This window comes from Monodelphis domestica, chromosome 6 (assembly GCF_027887165.1).
Source record: "Monodelphis domestica isolate mMonDom1 chromosome 6, mMonDom1.pri, whole genome shotgun sequence".
NCBI classification, from domain to species: domain Eukaryota; kingdom Metazoa; phylum Chordata; class Mammalia; order Didelphimorphia; family Didelphidae; genus Monodelphis; species Monodelphis domestica.
Window position 1 is genome coordinate 105534549 of NC_077232.1, and position 15447 is coordinate 105549995.

The 15447-nt window shown below is 34.6% G+C and overlaps 1 protein-coding gene across 1 annotated transcript; it reads left to right on the forward strand.

Annotated features, from left to right (window-relative positions):
- The first annotated feature begins 4463 nt into the window (after positions 1-4463).
- On the forward strand, positions 4464-6780 carry LOC100013856 (THUMP domain-containing protein 1-like). Its single transcript, XM_016423304.2, has one exon. The coding sequence runs from the start codon at positions 4517-4519 to the stop codon at positions 5627-5629; it is 1113 nt and encodes a 370-aa protein (XP_016278790.1). The 5' UTR covers positions 4464-4516; the 3' UTR covers positions 5630-6780.
- Positions 6781-15447: the final 8667 nt, after the last annotated feature.

The window sequence follows — 15447 nt, forward strand, 5'->3', positions numbered from 1 at the left end:
ATCTAGAATCATTTGAACTATATAACATTTCCATTGGGGCATTGTGCATATTTAACCACAAAACAAATGCCATCATCTATCTGCCAAAGCTACAACTCATAGTCTTATATCACTTTTATCTTTTCCTCAGTTCAGTGTGAATTTGTGTATTCATATGGACTTTCAGGGAACTTGCATTTAAAGAATAAATGAATGAACCTGACATTCAAAACTTTTCATAATATGGTACTAATCTACCTTTCCAGACATGTAATATTACTTTATCTCACATATTCCACATTCTAGCCAAAGTGGCCTATTTACTGTTCTCAGGATTCAGCATTCCTTGTACAGGTCGTGCATCATGATTTGAATGTACTCCTTCATTTCTGCTTCTAGAACCTTTCAAGGCTATATACTTGGACCCCCTATTCCAAAAATCCCTTCCTGCTCTCATTCTTTATTAGTGCTCTCTTGTTCCTCTAATTTTCTTATGTTTATTTAATGCATTTTGCACATTGCATATTCCAAAAGAGTATAAGCTTCTAGTTTAGGGCCATGTAGATATAAATTGATTAATAATTGCTTTTAGGATGTATCAAATTGAATGTGGCTAGATAAAATTCATTTCTAGAAAATTATGTAAATTATGCAGAGGTCCATGTACTACTGTCATAGGGGAATATATTTTAGCACACAATAGGAAAATTGAACTATAAAATACTGATTAAATTCCAACTCAGTCATTTACTCCAAAGGACAAACTACTTTACTTTTCTGACATTTTGTTTCCTTATCTATAAAACAAGAATGTGAGCTAGATCAGGACTTCTTCACCAGAATCCATGAATTGAGTTTTAAACAATATAACTGGTTTCCTTTGTCATCAATCCTATGTATTTAAAGGTTTTATTCTGAGAAGGCTTTAGCAGAGTGCCTAAATTACAGATGTCATGCAGATAGTTAAGAACTCACAAACTACTTGACCAATCAGTAAATTAATCAACTTGCATTTATTATGTGCCAGGAACTATCCTAGGTTCTGGGGATATAAAGATAAAAAAGAAACAACCACTCTCCTCAAGTACTTGATATCTTTTCAAAGAAGACAGCACAAATACACACACACAATAAATATAGGAGATTTGGGCAGAGGAGCAACAAAAGGAATGAGTAATGGCCTCATATAAAAGTTATTTCTTGAGGTAAGCAGGAAGAAAGCTATCTGAAGAGGCAGAGATCCAAAAGAGTAATTTCTAGCCACAGAAAAAAATCTATTCAAAAACACAAAGATGGGAGGTAAGTTGTTATGTGTTAGGAACAACCATATATCTAGTTGGGACCAAAGAGTGAATGGAGGGAAACAACTTAAAATAACCTTTCATCTTAAATCTTTCTTTCCCCCACTTATTTAACCTTATTTTCATCTCAAACCCTTCCCCTATGCTTTCTATCTCCCTCCATTTCTCTGGTCAATCACTACAGTACTGGTTGCACTTTCATTCATACTCCCTACTCATTGTTTGTGATGAGGGAGTTGGAATAACTTTTACTCTCCATGGCTACTTCAAAGCTAGTCCTCTACTACCACCTCTCAGCAATCTTTCTTCTTTGAGGTTTATTGAATCCATATTAGTCATACAATCAATAATCTAGTGTCTGTTGTCTACTAACCTCCAGGATATTCTCAACCCTTTCTCAATGTGTTCAATGCCTGACTAGCTAATAATCTTTCTCTTTCTGAGCTCCTCATAGGAAGGAAATTTAAATTACATATTGATATTCCCTCACATATACTAATCTCAGACTTCTTCAACTTATTCATTTCCTAAAACCTACTACTATACTCTATTGCAATTAAAAACTGGGATAGTCATACCCTTGGTCTTGCCATCACCCACAAATGTACCACTTTTTAGTGTTTAGTAATTTCCAGTCAAGTTTAACTCTGTATGACTTCATTTGGGATTTTCTTGGCCAAGATAAAAAAAGAGTTGATTTCTTTCTCCAGATCATTTTACAGATAAGGAAACTGAAGAAAATAGGTTAAGTTATTTGCCCAGGGTCATATACCTGGTATGTGTCTGAGGCTGGATTTGAATTCAGGAAGATGAGTCTTTCTGACTCCAGGCCTGGCACTCTATACACTGAGGCACCTAACTGCCATGTCAAAATAAAATTCAATGTTTGTAGACTTTGAAATTTATCTTATAATTTGTTATCATGCCACCAACTCTACTTTTGCAACACTCAAATTTGGTCTTTAACTTCAATGTGTCTTCCAATTCTAATGCCCCTTATATCTTTTTTCATATCATCACCCCTGGATACTCCTTCTTGTTCAGTTAAACTCTACACTGTCCTCTTTGGCCCATTGCTACCTTATCCTGTCTTTGACATTCTCTGAAAAGATTCAACTTTGGATTATTCCTACCATTTACTGTCATCTCTCCTACTAATGTGCTGTCAAAAAAAGACTGAAGAAATTATAAAATTGTGCTGATTTGGTCCACTAAAAATTTATACCATATAATCTCAACTGGATGCTTATAGAACTAAAGTAGTTCTTCTAACCCCCCCTCCTAATTACCTCATCTAAATCACCAGAATAGCTTTTCAAAACATTTCCTTCCCTCCTCAAGTATCCCATGGTTCTCTTTCTCCAGCTCTCAGCTGAGAACTTTGCTTCCCATTTCACCAAAAAAATATGAGTCCATTCACTGACATATCACTCTCTTCTCCAACTCATCTCACTTCACTCAGATGCCTTTGACCACTTTTTCCTCCTTTACTCCTATCTCAACAGAATAGAGTTGATAAGGCAAACTCTTCTACATATACAAGTGATACTATTCCATACCAGTATTTCCAACAGATTGCCTCTCTGATCATTTCCCAGTTGCTCATTTATATCCATTCCTTCTCTGTCTACTTGCTGTTTTCATATCACCTAGAGTCATGGTCATATCACCTCCATCCTCAAAATTCTCTCATATTTATCCATTCCTGTTAGCAATTGTCTTCATCTTGTGTTTGTTGTATGGCAAAACCATCTGAGAAGGCTGTCTACAATTGATGTCTCTATTTTATTTCCTATTTTCTTTTAAATTCTCTATAGTCTGGCTTCCAACCATATCATTGATTTGAACCTGCTCTCTCTTAAATTGCCAGGGATCTCTTAATCAACAAATCTAATTTTCCCCCTAAATCATTATCCTTGAATTCTCTGTGACTTTTGACATTGTTGACCATCATCTTCTCCTTAATATTTTCTTCTCTCTGATTTCTCATGGTACTTTACTTTCCTGGTTTTCTTCCTACCTATCCTTCTCAGTCTTCCTTGCTGGCATTTCATCCATGTCACTCTCATCAGTAGATCTTACGCAACTCTTAGTTCAGGGCTCTTTTCTACATCTAAATTGTTTTGATTGGGGGAAGCTATGCAGATCCCTGGACTGAGACCCAGGTCTAGAGATAGGAGACCTAGGGTTCAAGATACTTCCTACCCATATGGCAATGGCTATGTCACTTTGTGACAATCCTCATTGATAGTCCTTACCACTCTTCTGCCTTGAAATCAATACAAAGTATTGAGGCTAAGATGGAAAATATGGATTTAAAAATAATAAACAAAATAAAATATTTGGGCTGATATTCTCTTCAACCCCCATGGATCTATTATGACCGCTATGAAAATGATTCTCAGATGTGTTTATCTAGTACTAACCTTGCTCTTGACATCCAGTCTCTCATCTCTAACTGCCCATTTGTCAACTTCAACTGGATTTTATCTAGTTAAATTCAACATGTCCAAAACTGAACTCATGATGTTTTCCTCAAGAACCATCCCTGATACTAATAGCTTTATAACAATTGAGATATTATCCCAGTCTCCCAGGCTAACAGCCTAGGTATTATCAATTCCTTATTTTCTTTTACTTTCTCTACCCCATTTCCCCAAACATTGTAAATTTTACCTTCCTCACATCTTTTATTTATGACCCACTTTTCTTTTCTAACACTGCTGTTACTCTGGTACAAAATCTTATCACTTTAATCCTGAACTATTACAATAGTCTTCTGAATTTTCTCCTTTCCTCAAGCCTCTCAAAACTCCAACACATCCCCCTCACTGAGTGTCAAATTCTTGTTCAAAAATGTAGCTTTTACCATGTCACTTCCCCAAATCCATTCAGTCAACACTCATGGATCTTTATTGCCTTCAAAATAAAATAAAAAATCTTCTGTTTGGCTTTTAAGTCTATTCAGAGCCTGGTCCCTTCCTTCCTTTCTATTCTCCCTAATTTCTATATCCCCACAAATATTTTTATAACTAGTAACCCTAGCTATGGTGGTGTTAATTCATTTGCAAATTCAAAATGTTTTCAATGATTATTTTCTGTGGCTTAGAACTCTCCCTCTTCATCTCTACCTCTAAGTTTTCCTGGCTTCCTGTGACTCTTAGAAAAGATTTTACGGTGCTTTCCTCCTTTCCCGCCCCACATAGTCTCCGCTCCAACGCCCCCGTTTCTCCACGATGGCCGCGGCCGCGGAGCAGCCTAGACATATGAGCGGAGTGAAACGAAGAGGGAAGGCCCAGTATGTGCAAGCTAAGAGAGCCCGGCGCGGGGATGGCGGCGGCGGCCCGAGGCAGCTGGAGCCTGGGCTTCAGGGCATTCTCATTACCTGCAACATGAATGAGCGCAAGTGTGTGGAGGAGGCCTACAGCCTCCTCAATGAGTACGGGGACGACCTATACGGGCCCGAGAAGTTTGTAGACAAGGATAAGCAACCATCTGGAAGTGAGGAGGAAGAGGAAGATGATGCAGAAGCTGCCTTGAAGAAAGAAGTCAGTGAGATTCAGGCATCTACAGAATTGAGATTAAGACGATTTCAGTCAGTGGAAAGTGGAGCAAATAACGTGGTCTTCATTAGAACACTTGGCATAGAACCTGAGAAACTTGTACATCACATCCTAAAGGATATGTACACAACCAAGAAGAAGAAAACACGGGTTATTCTGCGTATGTTGCCCGTATCTGGCACATGCAAAGCTTTCTTAGAAGATATGAAAAAATATGCTGAAACCTTCTTGGAACCTTGGTTTAAAGCACCAAATAAAGGGACATTCCAGATTATTTACAAAGCACGTAATAATAGTCACATGAGCAGAGAAGAAGTTATTAAAGAACTAGCAGGAATAGTGGGCTGCCTCAATCCTGAAAATAAGGTAGATCTCAGTAATCCCCAGTATACCATTGTGGTGGAAATCATTAAGGCTGTCTGCTGTCTGAGTGTTGTCAAAGATTACATGCTGTTCAGAAAATATAACCTTCAGGAAGTGGTCAAGAGTAACAGAGAGGGGTCTCAGCCAAACCCTGGTCAGGACTCACAAGTAAAAAACGGGAAAAGAGCAAAATTGGAGTTGGAAAACACAGACAAGGAGAATCTCAAGTCAAATGAAAGTGACTCTGCAGAAGACAAAAAGAATCCCCAGGTGGTAGTAGAAGGTAGCAAAGAGGAGGGGCTGCAGAGCCCACTTTCTGAGACCCAGATGGAAAGTGAGAAAGGAGCCAAATCTGAAAATGGAAGCCAAGTTTTAGAAGATTTTAAATCAAAAGAAAGTGACCCAGACTTGGAGAAAAATTAACTAGTCAAGGCAGGAAATAGTAAGAGAATTCCAAAGATGGGCACAAAATAAGCTATCCAAGTTGAGAGTGTTATTTTTTGCATAAATAAAACTGGCACTGGAGGCAAATTTAATCTGAAATTTTTCAAAGTTATGGAAGTATTAGAAATACAATGCTATTTTTCACTAGCAGCTCCATTGGTTGAATCAGTAGTGGACAGAAGAGTGGCCATTTTTCCTCCTCCTGGGAGTGAAGAATTAGTTAAATTGCTTATTTTACCATGGAAAGCAGTTTTTCATCATCTAAAATGGAAAAAGTTGGGGGACAGCATCCTAAAATTTCTAAAAACGAATAAGATTTTAGTTTTTGGACCATTGCTTAAAGACAGGAAGGTTAAATGTGTTAGAACTTTTTATATTATGAGCAAGGTTTAACCTACAAGTTGTTAGATTCTTAGGATGTCTGCTTTTCCAGGGTTTTTGTGGAATACCTTAGAAGAAAAATTTATGTGCATTATTAGCAGTATCATTTAGGGAAATGGGGGGGAAATGCTTTATATAAAATTACAGTCTGTGCTCTGCTTCAAGAAAGAAGTTACTTTCATGGTGTAGAAGCATGAGACTCAGATTCCTAAGAATTTATTAAAAGCATTTGAGCAGATAAAGATGGCCACATTTATCTAGAATGTACTTGGTTTAGTATATAATGCCATAAAGTTGAGTCCCCTTTTACTTGTTAATTTTGAGAGCTCCAGAAAAGAATTTTTTTTTCATTTTCAAGAGACTTTGACCTTTCATATTTATTTCTGTGGTTTTGATAATATCTGACTGCAACATATTTTTCATGACCAACTCTTCTCCCAAGTCACTTGTTACTGCATCAAGCTTTGTGATAAACTGAATTAGTTCTTTTGAAGTTTTGTTTTCAAGTTTTACAAACTTTTTTTTCATTCTGACATTTCAATTTTAAATGTCAAAATTCCATGGTGCAAATTGATTGGTTCTTTCAGCTCACTGGTATGCTCACACTATCTTACCATGTAGAGAAGAGGGTATATTACTCTGTGTGTTTTGGGGCAATGTTCCATTAATATTAATTTTGACTATAATTTTTAAATGTTCCAAAGGCATAATTCTTTTCCTTATCATTTTGATTAAATACTTGACTGTAACCCATAGCAAGATACTTTTGGCTTTTCACTGTTATTGATACTTTTTTCAGAAATGGAAAAATAAATCTCCCCTACAGAAACCAATGTTTCATCTTTTGCGGGGCAGGGCAAGGAGGAATATGGGAGAGGGTAGAGTATAGAGTCTTGCAATAAATATAAATGTATTCAAAAAAAAAAAAGATTTTACCTACTACAAAAAGCTTTTTTTTCATTTCTCCTTAATTTTAACATCTTCTCTCTGAAATTTTCTCCAATTTGCAAAAAGTTTATGCAAGAGTCTTGTGTGTTTATTAAATGACAGTGAATTGTGTATTTGATCTTAAGGAATAGGGAGCTATTAGAGTCTATTTAGCTCAGACATACTCTGAAAAAAATATTTTGGTTACTATGTGGAAGATAAGTTGGAGAGGGGGAAAACTTAAGGCAAAAAAATCAAGTAAAATGTTGTTGCAACATCCCAGGATAGAGATGACAATGATTTGAACTAGGATGATGATGATTAGATATTATAGAAATTCCAAAATCTGACAATCCATTGGATATGAAGGATGGTTGAGGAGTCAAGAATGACGCTAAGGTTACAAACTATGGTGACTGGAAGGATAGTAATATTCTTAAAATTAGTTCTAGTTGGGGGAAAGTATGGAGTTTGAGTTAATGGGGGGAAGATAATGAGATCTGTTTTAGATAAATTGAATTTGAGTTTTGAATGGAATTTCCAGTTATAAAAATCCAAAAGATAGTTGTTGACACAAGACTACAGCTCAAGAAAAGGTGAGGGCTGTATTCACAGTCTTGGGAGTCATCAGGACAGAAATTATAATTAAACTCAAAGGTTTTAATAAGATCACCAATGGGAAGAAAGAGAGAAAAAGAATGCAAAGAGAGTTTTTAGGCAATCTTTATGTTCTTTTCCAGCTCTAAATCACATGATCCTTTTCTACAGCTACAATAATAGATCATTTTGATTAAAAATTAATAAGAGATATTTTTCAAGTTTTTACCTCTTATTCTTCTTCATTAATACTAAAAATACTATTATGCATTTTAAATAGAAGAATTATAGAATGTTAGAGCTGGCAAGCACCTTATAAATAATTTATTCCAAATTCCTCATTTTACAAATTCCTGTCAATTTTCATTCATGTAATTTTAATTCAGACTATCTGCGTAGTGATTTCCATTATTATATAATATAAAAGGTATTGAATTTGAATTTGGATTTCAGTCCTAGATTATTCACTGTTCATGAGACCTTAGAAAAGTCACGCATCTGCTCAGTGTCTAGTTTTATTTATCAGTAATTTTTTAAAAAAAGGTGTAAGTATGAACTGGATGAACTTTAAGATGCGTTCTCATTCAAGATTATATAATCGAATCATTCTGTTATTCCTCCACTCAAAAACCATTATTGGTTTACAATCTAGTTAGAACAAAATCCTCAAGCATGTATTTGTAATTCAATTATATGATCCTGCTCTATCTTTCCAAACTTGCCTCTTTCCTCATCCTTCATATTTCCTCTGCTCTGGCCAAAATAATTATTTCCTGAATATATCCATTGCTTTTATATCTCCTTCCATTTGCTCCTACTCCCTCACATTCTGGACTACTCTCCTCTTTAACTTATTTTTCAGTTATGTCTGAATCTTTGTGACTCCCCAATCTGGAATTTTCTTTTACAGATACTAATTTGACATTTCCTTTTCCACATCATTTTATGTATTAGAAAATTGAGGCAAACAAGTTAAAGTGACTTGCTCCTAGTCACACAGCTAGTAAGTATCTGAGGTCATATTTCAACTCAGAAAGCTGAATTTTTCCTAAACGCAGGTCTGGTTCTCTATCCATTGGTGTCTCTTAATTCCTTTTCTGAAATCATGCTCATTATTAGATTAATCAACATAGCACAGTGAGTTAAATGTTGGACTCGGATTCAAGATTAAGGCTCAGTTAAAATCATGTTCAAGGCATTTATTATTTGTATAACTAAGGGAAAATCATTTCATGTCTCTCAGTCTGACGTTCATTATGTATTACGTGGGGATAACAATAACAGAGCCCATAGTTTTTTGTAAAGCCATTTATAAAGCTTTTTCAAATCTTAAGGTTATAAGTAAAAGCTTAAAATGTTAGCTATTTTCTTTAATGCCTAACACAGATGGTACATCCCCCATATCTTATTCCCTACCTCCAATGCCTTCTACTCCATCTTTACACCTAGTTATACATTGTTCTGAGTATTTTGCTCCAAGAAAATAGGATGAATCATAGGACCATAAAGTTGGACATGCTTTAAAGAACATAATTATAGCATGATCTCTCTTCTCAGAGTTTCATATGCAGATAATCATGTAAAATCTTAGAATTAGAAGGAACTAATAACTATCTAGCTCAACCCTGAAGGAAATAAGAATTCATTGCCCACAATACCCAAGAAATGATAATCTAGTTGTTTGTTTGTTTGTTTTCTGGAAACTTCCAGCAAGAATGAAACTATTCTCCCAAAAGCTACCTATTTGATTTTGTATTAGAATGGTTCCTTTGACTTTGAACCTACATCTGTGTCTTGTAAATAACATTTTTATAACCTTGTTTTTACTTCTTTTGGAGTATTTATATTCTGCCTTATATTACATCTGCATATTTATTTTATTTTTATAGTAGTAGATTTTAGGAATTTTATATCCTCTAAGTTACCCAACCCAATGTCTATCCAAGAAATACATTATACTGCTAAAATTATACTGTATTCAAATTAAAATGTGTTATTTTCCAGCATCAGAGATACCCCGTAAAGCCTTATGGGTTTAAAATCACCTCAGCTTCTTTAATTTGTAAATTGTAAAATGTTAATAACATTTAACTCACAGAGTTGTTGTGAGGATCAAGTGCAATATTTGTAAAGAGTTTAGCATAGTTCTTAGCACACAGTAGATACTAAATAAACACATGACACCCTTTACCTAGATGGTTAAATGACCCCTGGCTGTCAATGAAACCAAAATCATAATTTTGCATGTTAACAAACTGATGGTCAGATTTTCCCAAGGTAGGAAGAGGTAGAACTGGGATTTGAACCAAATCCTCTGGCTCCAAAACCCATGTCCTTTCCTCTGAACCATTGCTCCTCCCTAAAAATATTGCTTCTGTAAATTTGTTATGTTATTGATTTGGCCATTCCTCCCAGATGAAGCAGGTCACAATCACAATCTCTGAACATAATTGAAGAGAAGTCCTAGCATATTTTATGAGTTGAGTGACATATCCTGGATCACAAAGCACTAAATCCCAGAAGTGAGAATTTTGTCCAAGTCTTTCTCAGTCTTATCTCAGGGCTATAACCATTATATCACATTGCTCACTTGATTGAAAAATATATATAATGTATGTTAAAGATTTTTCAGATGATTACATCCATTTCCTGTACTCATTAACTACTTTAGCAAACATTAATCAACAAAAGTCCACTGGAATGTACTAAGCACTTTATCTCCTGGGATCACAGAAATTGCTGATGGAATTTGCAATGTGCCACTTTCAGAGAATCTTTACCCTTTCTTTCCAGAAATACATGTTGCTATTATATTGCAATGACTAGAAGATAACCACATTAGGCAGAGTGAATCATAAGTTGTTCCCAGTACTGTGTTGCTCCAATAGTTGATTTCCATAAAGATTACAAGATGTCTCTGTGATGTGTCTACATTTCACATGCGGCAAAGAACCAAAGCACTTTCATTTTCTGGATGAGATATCGAAGGTGGCTAACACAGAAGAGAAACAATACTTGCTGGTAATGGAATGAATGGCTATGAGCAGAGAGGGATGAGATCACAATTTAGACATAGCATTCAATTATCTATTTTCTAAAGCAATAAGCGGGAAAACATTCTTTTTCACCTTAAGAAAAAATCCTTGCCACTCTCTCTCAATAGTTTGCTAACCTCTAAAGACCCATTATCAGTTTTATGTAATATGAGCCCTGGGAAATTGCAGAGTGAATAGCAGTAGAGAAGCTCAATTAAGTTGCTCTCAATGATGAAATCATGCAGTGCAAATTAATTTAGACTAAATTTATTTTTTCATGAAAGTTCCTCTCCAGGTTGATTTTTTTCTTGCTACTGAGTTTTATGGGCACAAATCGTTTTGTGAACGTGTATATATGGGGGCAAAATCATAGAGTATTATAAGCAAAAGAGACTTTAAAAATTAGCTAGCTCAGACTTTCTCCTTCTCTGCAAATTTTACAAATTGGAAGGTTAAGAACTCAAGAAGTGATTTGCCCAAAGTCATATAGCAAATTAGTTAGCAAGTTGAAGTTAGTGAACTGTCTGATGTTGAAAAGCTAACTAGACAGTAGAGCTGAGACTCAAACCAAGGTCTCTAAACACCTCATTCAATACTCTCTCTGCTGGTCCAGATTGTCTCTTCAAAAGCAGTTTTAGAAGAGAAAATCATAATTGTATAATTAGTGAATTCCTTTCCTTATTTCAGTACCAATAGCTAAGGAATGTTTTGTTTAGTTAGGAATTTGGTTTCCTCAAAGGGATTTCTGTATGAAATTATTAAATTATGTAGGTTTCTCTGAATGAAATATAAGACTTATAAAATGCAAATGTCTGTGTGTTCTAATAAAATTTTATATGATTTAGAGCTAAGGATCAAAAGTCATTTAGTCAGCCCTCATTTTAAGGAGTGGAAAATTAAACAATTTGACAAATAATATGCAGAGTTGAGGCTTGAATCCCATTCCTTGCACCCCAAATTAAGTATTCTTACAGCTATGCCATATTCAGTTTTATAATGATTAATAATGTTCAGAAGCCAATGTACATCTTTTTTAGGTAAATATTGCAAACATTTTTTAAGTTTTAGAAGTGTACACAAAGGGTACTTTGTTAGTTCATTAAATTCTTTATTGAGAATTTTTAATTTTCTTAATTTTTTTAAAAAATTTACTAAATTTTTTCCCTTATAGAACAGTCTTTTAATAAAGGGCAGGCTTATAGCACTGCTGGGTTTGTACCCCAAAGAGATAATAAGGAAAAAGACTTGTACAAGAATATTCAAAGCTGCGCTCTTTGTGGTGGCCAAAAATTAGAAAATGAGGGGATGCCCTTCAATTGGAGAATGGCTGAACAAATTGTGGTATATGTTGGTGATGGAATATTATTGTGCTCAAAGGAATAATAAAGTGGAGGAATTCCATGTGAACTGGAACAACCTCCAGGAAGTGATGCAGAGCGAGAGGAGCAGAACCAGGAAAACATTGTACACAGAGACTGATACACTGTGGTACAATCAAATGTAATGGACTTCTCCATTAGTGTCAATGCAGTGATCCTGAGCAATCTGCAGTGATCTAGGAGAAAAAAAAAAAACACTATCCACAAGCAGAGGACAAACTGTGGAAGTAAAAACACTGAGGAAAAGCAACTGGTTGACTACAGGGGTTGAGGGAACATGATTGAGGAGAGATTCTAAATGAACCCCCTGATGCAAATACCAACAACATGGAAATGGGTTCGAATCAAGGACACATGTGATACCCAGTGGAATCGTGCGTCAGCTATGGGAGGGGTTGGGGGGGAGGAAAAGAAAATGATTTTGGTTTCTAATGAATAATGTTTGAAAATGACCAAATAAAATAATGTCAAAAAAAAAGAAAAGGTGTCAAATAGAAATAGGGGTCATAAATATGTACATATGGTTTCCCTATGGGAAGCAGTATGATTTAGTTTTAAAATATAATATTGCCTATGCTTTCTTGAATATTTTATTTATTTTATTAAATATTTAATAATTGCATTAAAAAATAAAGGGCAGGCTTTTCTATGACAACATTTTTGTTGTATGTATCAAGAATATGATAGGTTATGAAAATTGTTACCTTGTCCTCAGGATTATTTTATTCCTGTACCATGCCTCCTCTTCTTTATTTGAAGAAATTAGATATTCCAAACCCCGAAGAACTCTTTATAATTACCAGGAAGGAACTTTCTGATGACTGAAAATGATTAAAACTTAAGTCTAGAGAAGGCTCACTAAACATAGTAATCCTTTAAATTTAGAAATTGTCATATGGAATCAAATGATTCCATAATACATCAAGAAATAGTGAAACAAAGTAAAAAGAATGAAAGAATGAAAAAATCTAATAAACATGAAAATGTTTGAAAAAATAACCATAATAAAAATATACAAAGAAATCATTTAGGAATTATATAACTACCTGAAAGCCACAATTTAAGAGAGAGCCTCGATATCATATTTCAAGAAATTATCAAGGAAAGCTTCCACAATATTTTAGAACCAGAATGTAAAAAATTAATTGAATGAATCCACTGTTCACTTTCTGAAAGAGATCCCAAGTAAAAATACTTAGGAACATTATAGCCAAATTTCAGAGATTTCACATAAAGAAGAAAATACCTAAAGAATCCAGAATGAAATCATTCAAATTGCTTAAAGTCACATTCAGGATTAAGCATGATGTAACAGCCACTTTTATTTTTTTGTACAAATAAAACTAATGTAATCAAGATTAGAACGAAAGCTGTAAGTTGAGTGGGCAGAAGGGTAAAGTGTATTTATAGACAGTTTCTTGAATAGAAGTCTCATATCTAAAATATACAGATAACTTTGTAAAATATATAAGAATATGAGCCATTTTCTAACTAACAAATGGTCAAAATATGTAAAAAGACAGTTTTTGGATGAAGACAAAGCTTCATATAACTATATGAAAAATGCTTTAAGTCATTATTGATTAAAGAAATGCAAATAAAAAAAACACTATAAGATATCTCATACCTATCAAATTGACTAAAAGATGAAAGGGTAAATGACTAATGGAGAGGATGTGGGAAAATGGAGATACTGATATACCACTGGTGAAACTCTGATAAAAGTATATTGGAGAGGCATCTGGATATATACTGAAAAATCTCTGTATCTACTTTTTGAGTCAGCAACATAGTTATTAGATTTACTTTCCAAAATGATCAAGGGAAAGGAAAAGAACCTTTATATTCTCTGATATTTATAGAAATTCACATTGTGATGACAAAGAGGTATAAACAAAGAGGATGCTCATCAATTAGGGAACGGTTAAACAAGTTGTGGAACATGATTGTAATGGAATATTACTGCCCCATGATAAATTACAAGCAAATTAATTTTGGAAATATATGGAAACATCTACATAAAGTTATGAAGACTGGACAAGTAGAATTGAGGGAACATCACATAACACAGAAATATTGGTTTAAGAATGAGTTATGTATGTCTATCTCTAAAGAACGAATTGATAAATAGTAAAGATATAGTTTTATATATACTTTTTTTGTCAAATGATGGCTTCAGTAATGGAAAGAGAGGAGGGATGGGGTTAACAGGGTATTTTAATGTAATAAACAGACAAATAAATAAATGCATTTAAATTTCTGGGAAGCAAAGGAACTCAGATTACAACCAAGAATAATTTACTCAGCAAAACTGAGTATAATCCTTCAGAAGAAAAACTGAATATGTAGTGAAATAGAGGGCATTGAAGCATTCATGCAAAATAAAAAATTTGACTTTCAATACCAGACTCAAGAGAATCATAAAAAGGTAAACATGGAAGCAATTTCATAAGAGACTCAGAAATGTTAAACTATTTACATTCATCTGTGGGAAGATGATGCATTTTAATTACTTAAAGAACTTAAATATTTTATGGAAGTTAAAAAGACTACATAGGGAATTGTGAAGATTAAATTAATTCTCCCCAATTATAAAAGTGAAATTAACTCTCCCTTGATTGTGAAGATTTAATTAACTCTCCCTGGATTGTGAAGATTAAACTAAGTCTCCCCTGTCCATTTTTAGATTTAATCAACAAAAGCTTATACACCCAACTCAGAATTGAGTGGGGGAGGTCTGTGACCCGCCTGTGCGATAGTAGATGATCAATCAGAATTGACCTACTGCCCCCTGAGCAGTCCTAAGCAAAGATTTAGCTGTAATTGGTATGCATCAAGTGGAGGAAGGCAAAGGAAGTGACGCAAAAGAAGTGTCTTTAAAAAGGACTTACAGTTTCCTGTAGAAAGTTCTTCTGCTTACTGGACCTGAGACCTTGGACTTGGTGTGACTTTTCTTAAATCTTTCCCTTTGGACTGACCCATAATGAGTGAAAAAGGTTGACTCCTTTCCTGAATTTTCTGAAGGGATTAGCCTCAGGAGAGGCCTCCTGCATTGAAAGAGGCTCCCTGCATTCCCAGGTGATTGACTCAAGGCCAAAGCCCCTCCAGCTAAGGAGTAACTAGCTCTGCCTGGATTGAGCCAGGGCCAGAGCAAAATACTTAGTGAATAGGTTAGATATCTTACCCTATCCTCTTTCTGATGTTCTTACTTTCACTCTTTCTATATTTTATAAATAAATTGTTAAAATAAATCTTTTTCGAATTAATTAAATTCCTGGTGACCCTATTCTTAAATAATCCAGTCCAACCTTTTTTTTTAAAAAACCCTCACAATTACTACCTATTACATCATACAGGAGTAAGGAGATTATTTTGGCATGATCTCAAAAATAAAATGAATGGGTATGAAAGGAAGTTGCACTTAAAGAAGGAGAAAGGGAAAGAAAGAATGAGGGAAGTAATTTTACATTAATGAGGA

Excerpts from the sequence above, each read along its gene's own strand:
- LOC100013856 (XM_016423304.2), top strand. The coding sequence starts at position 4,517 with ATGGCCGCGGCCGCGGAGCAGCCTAGACATATGAGCGGAGTGAAACGA.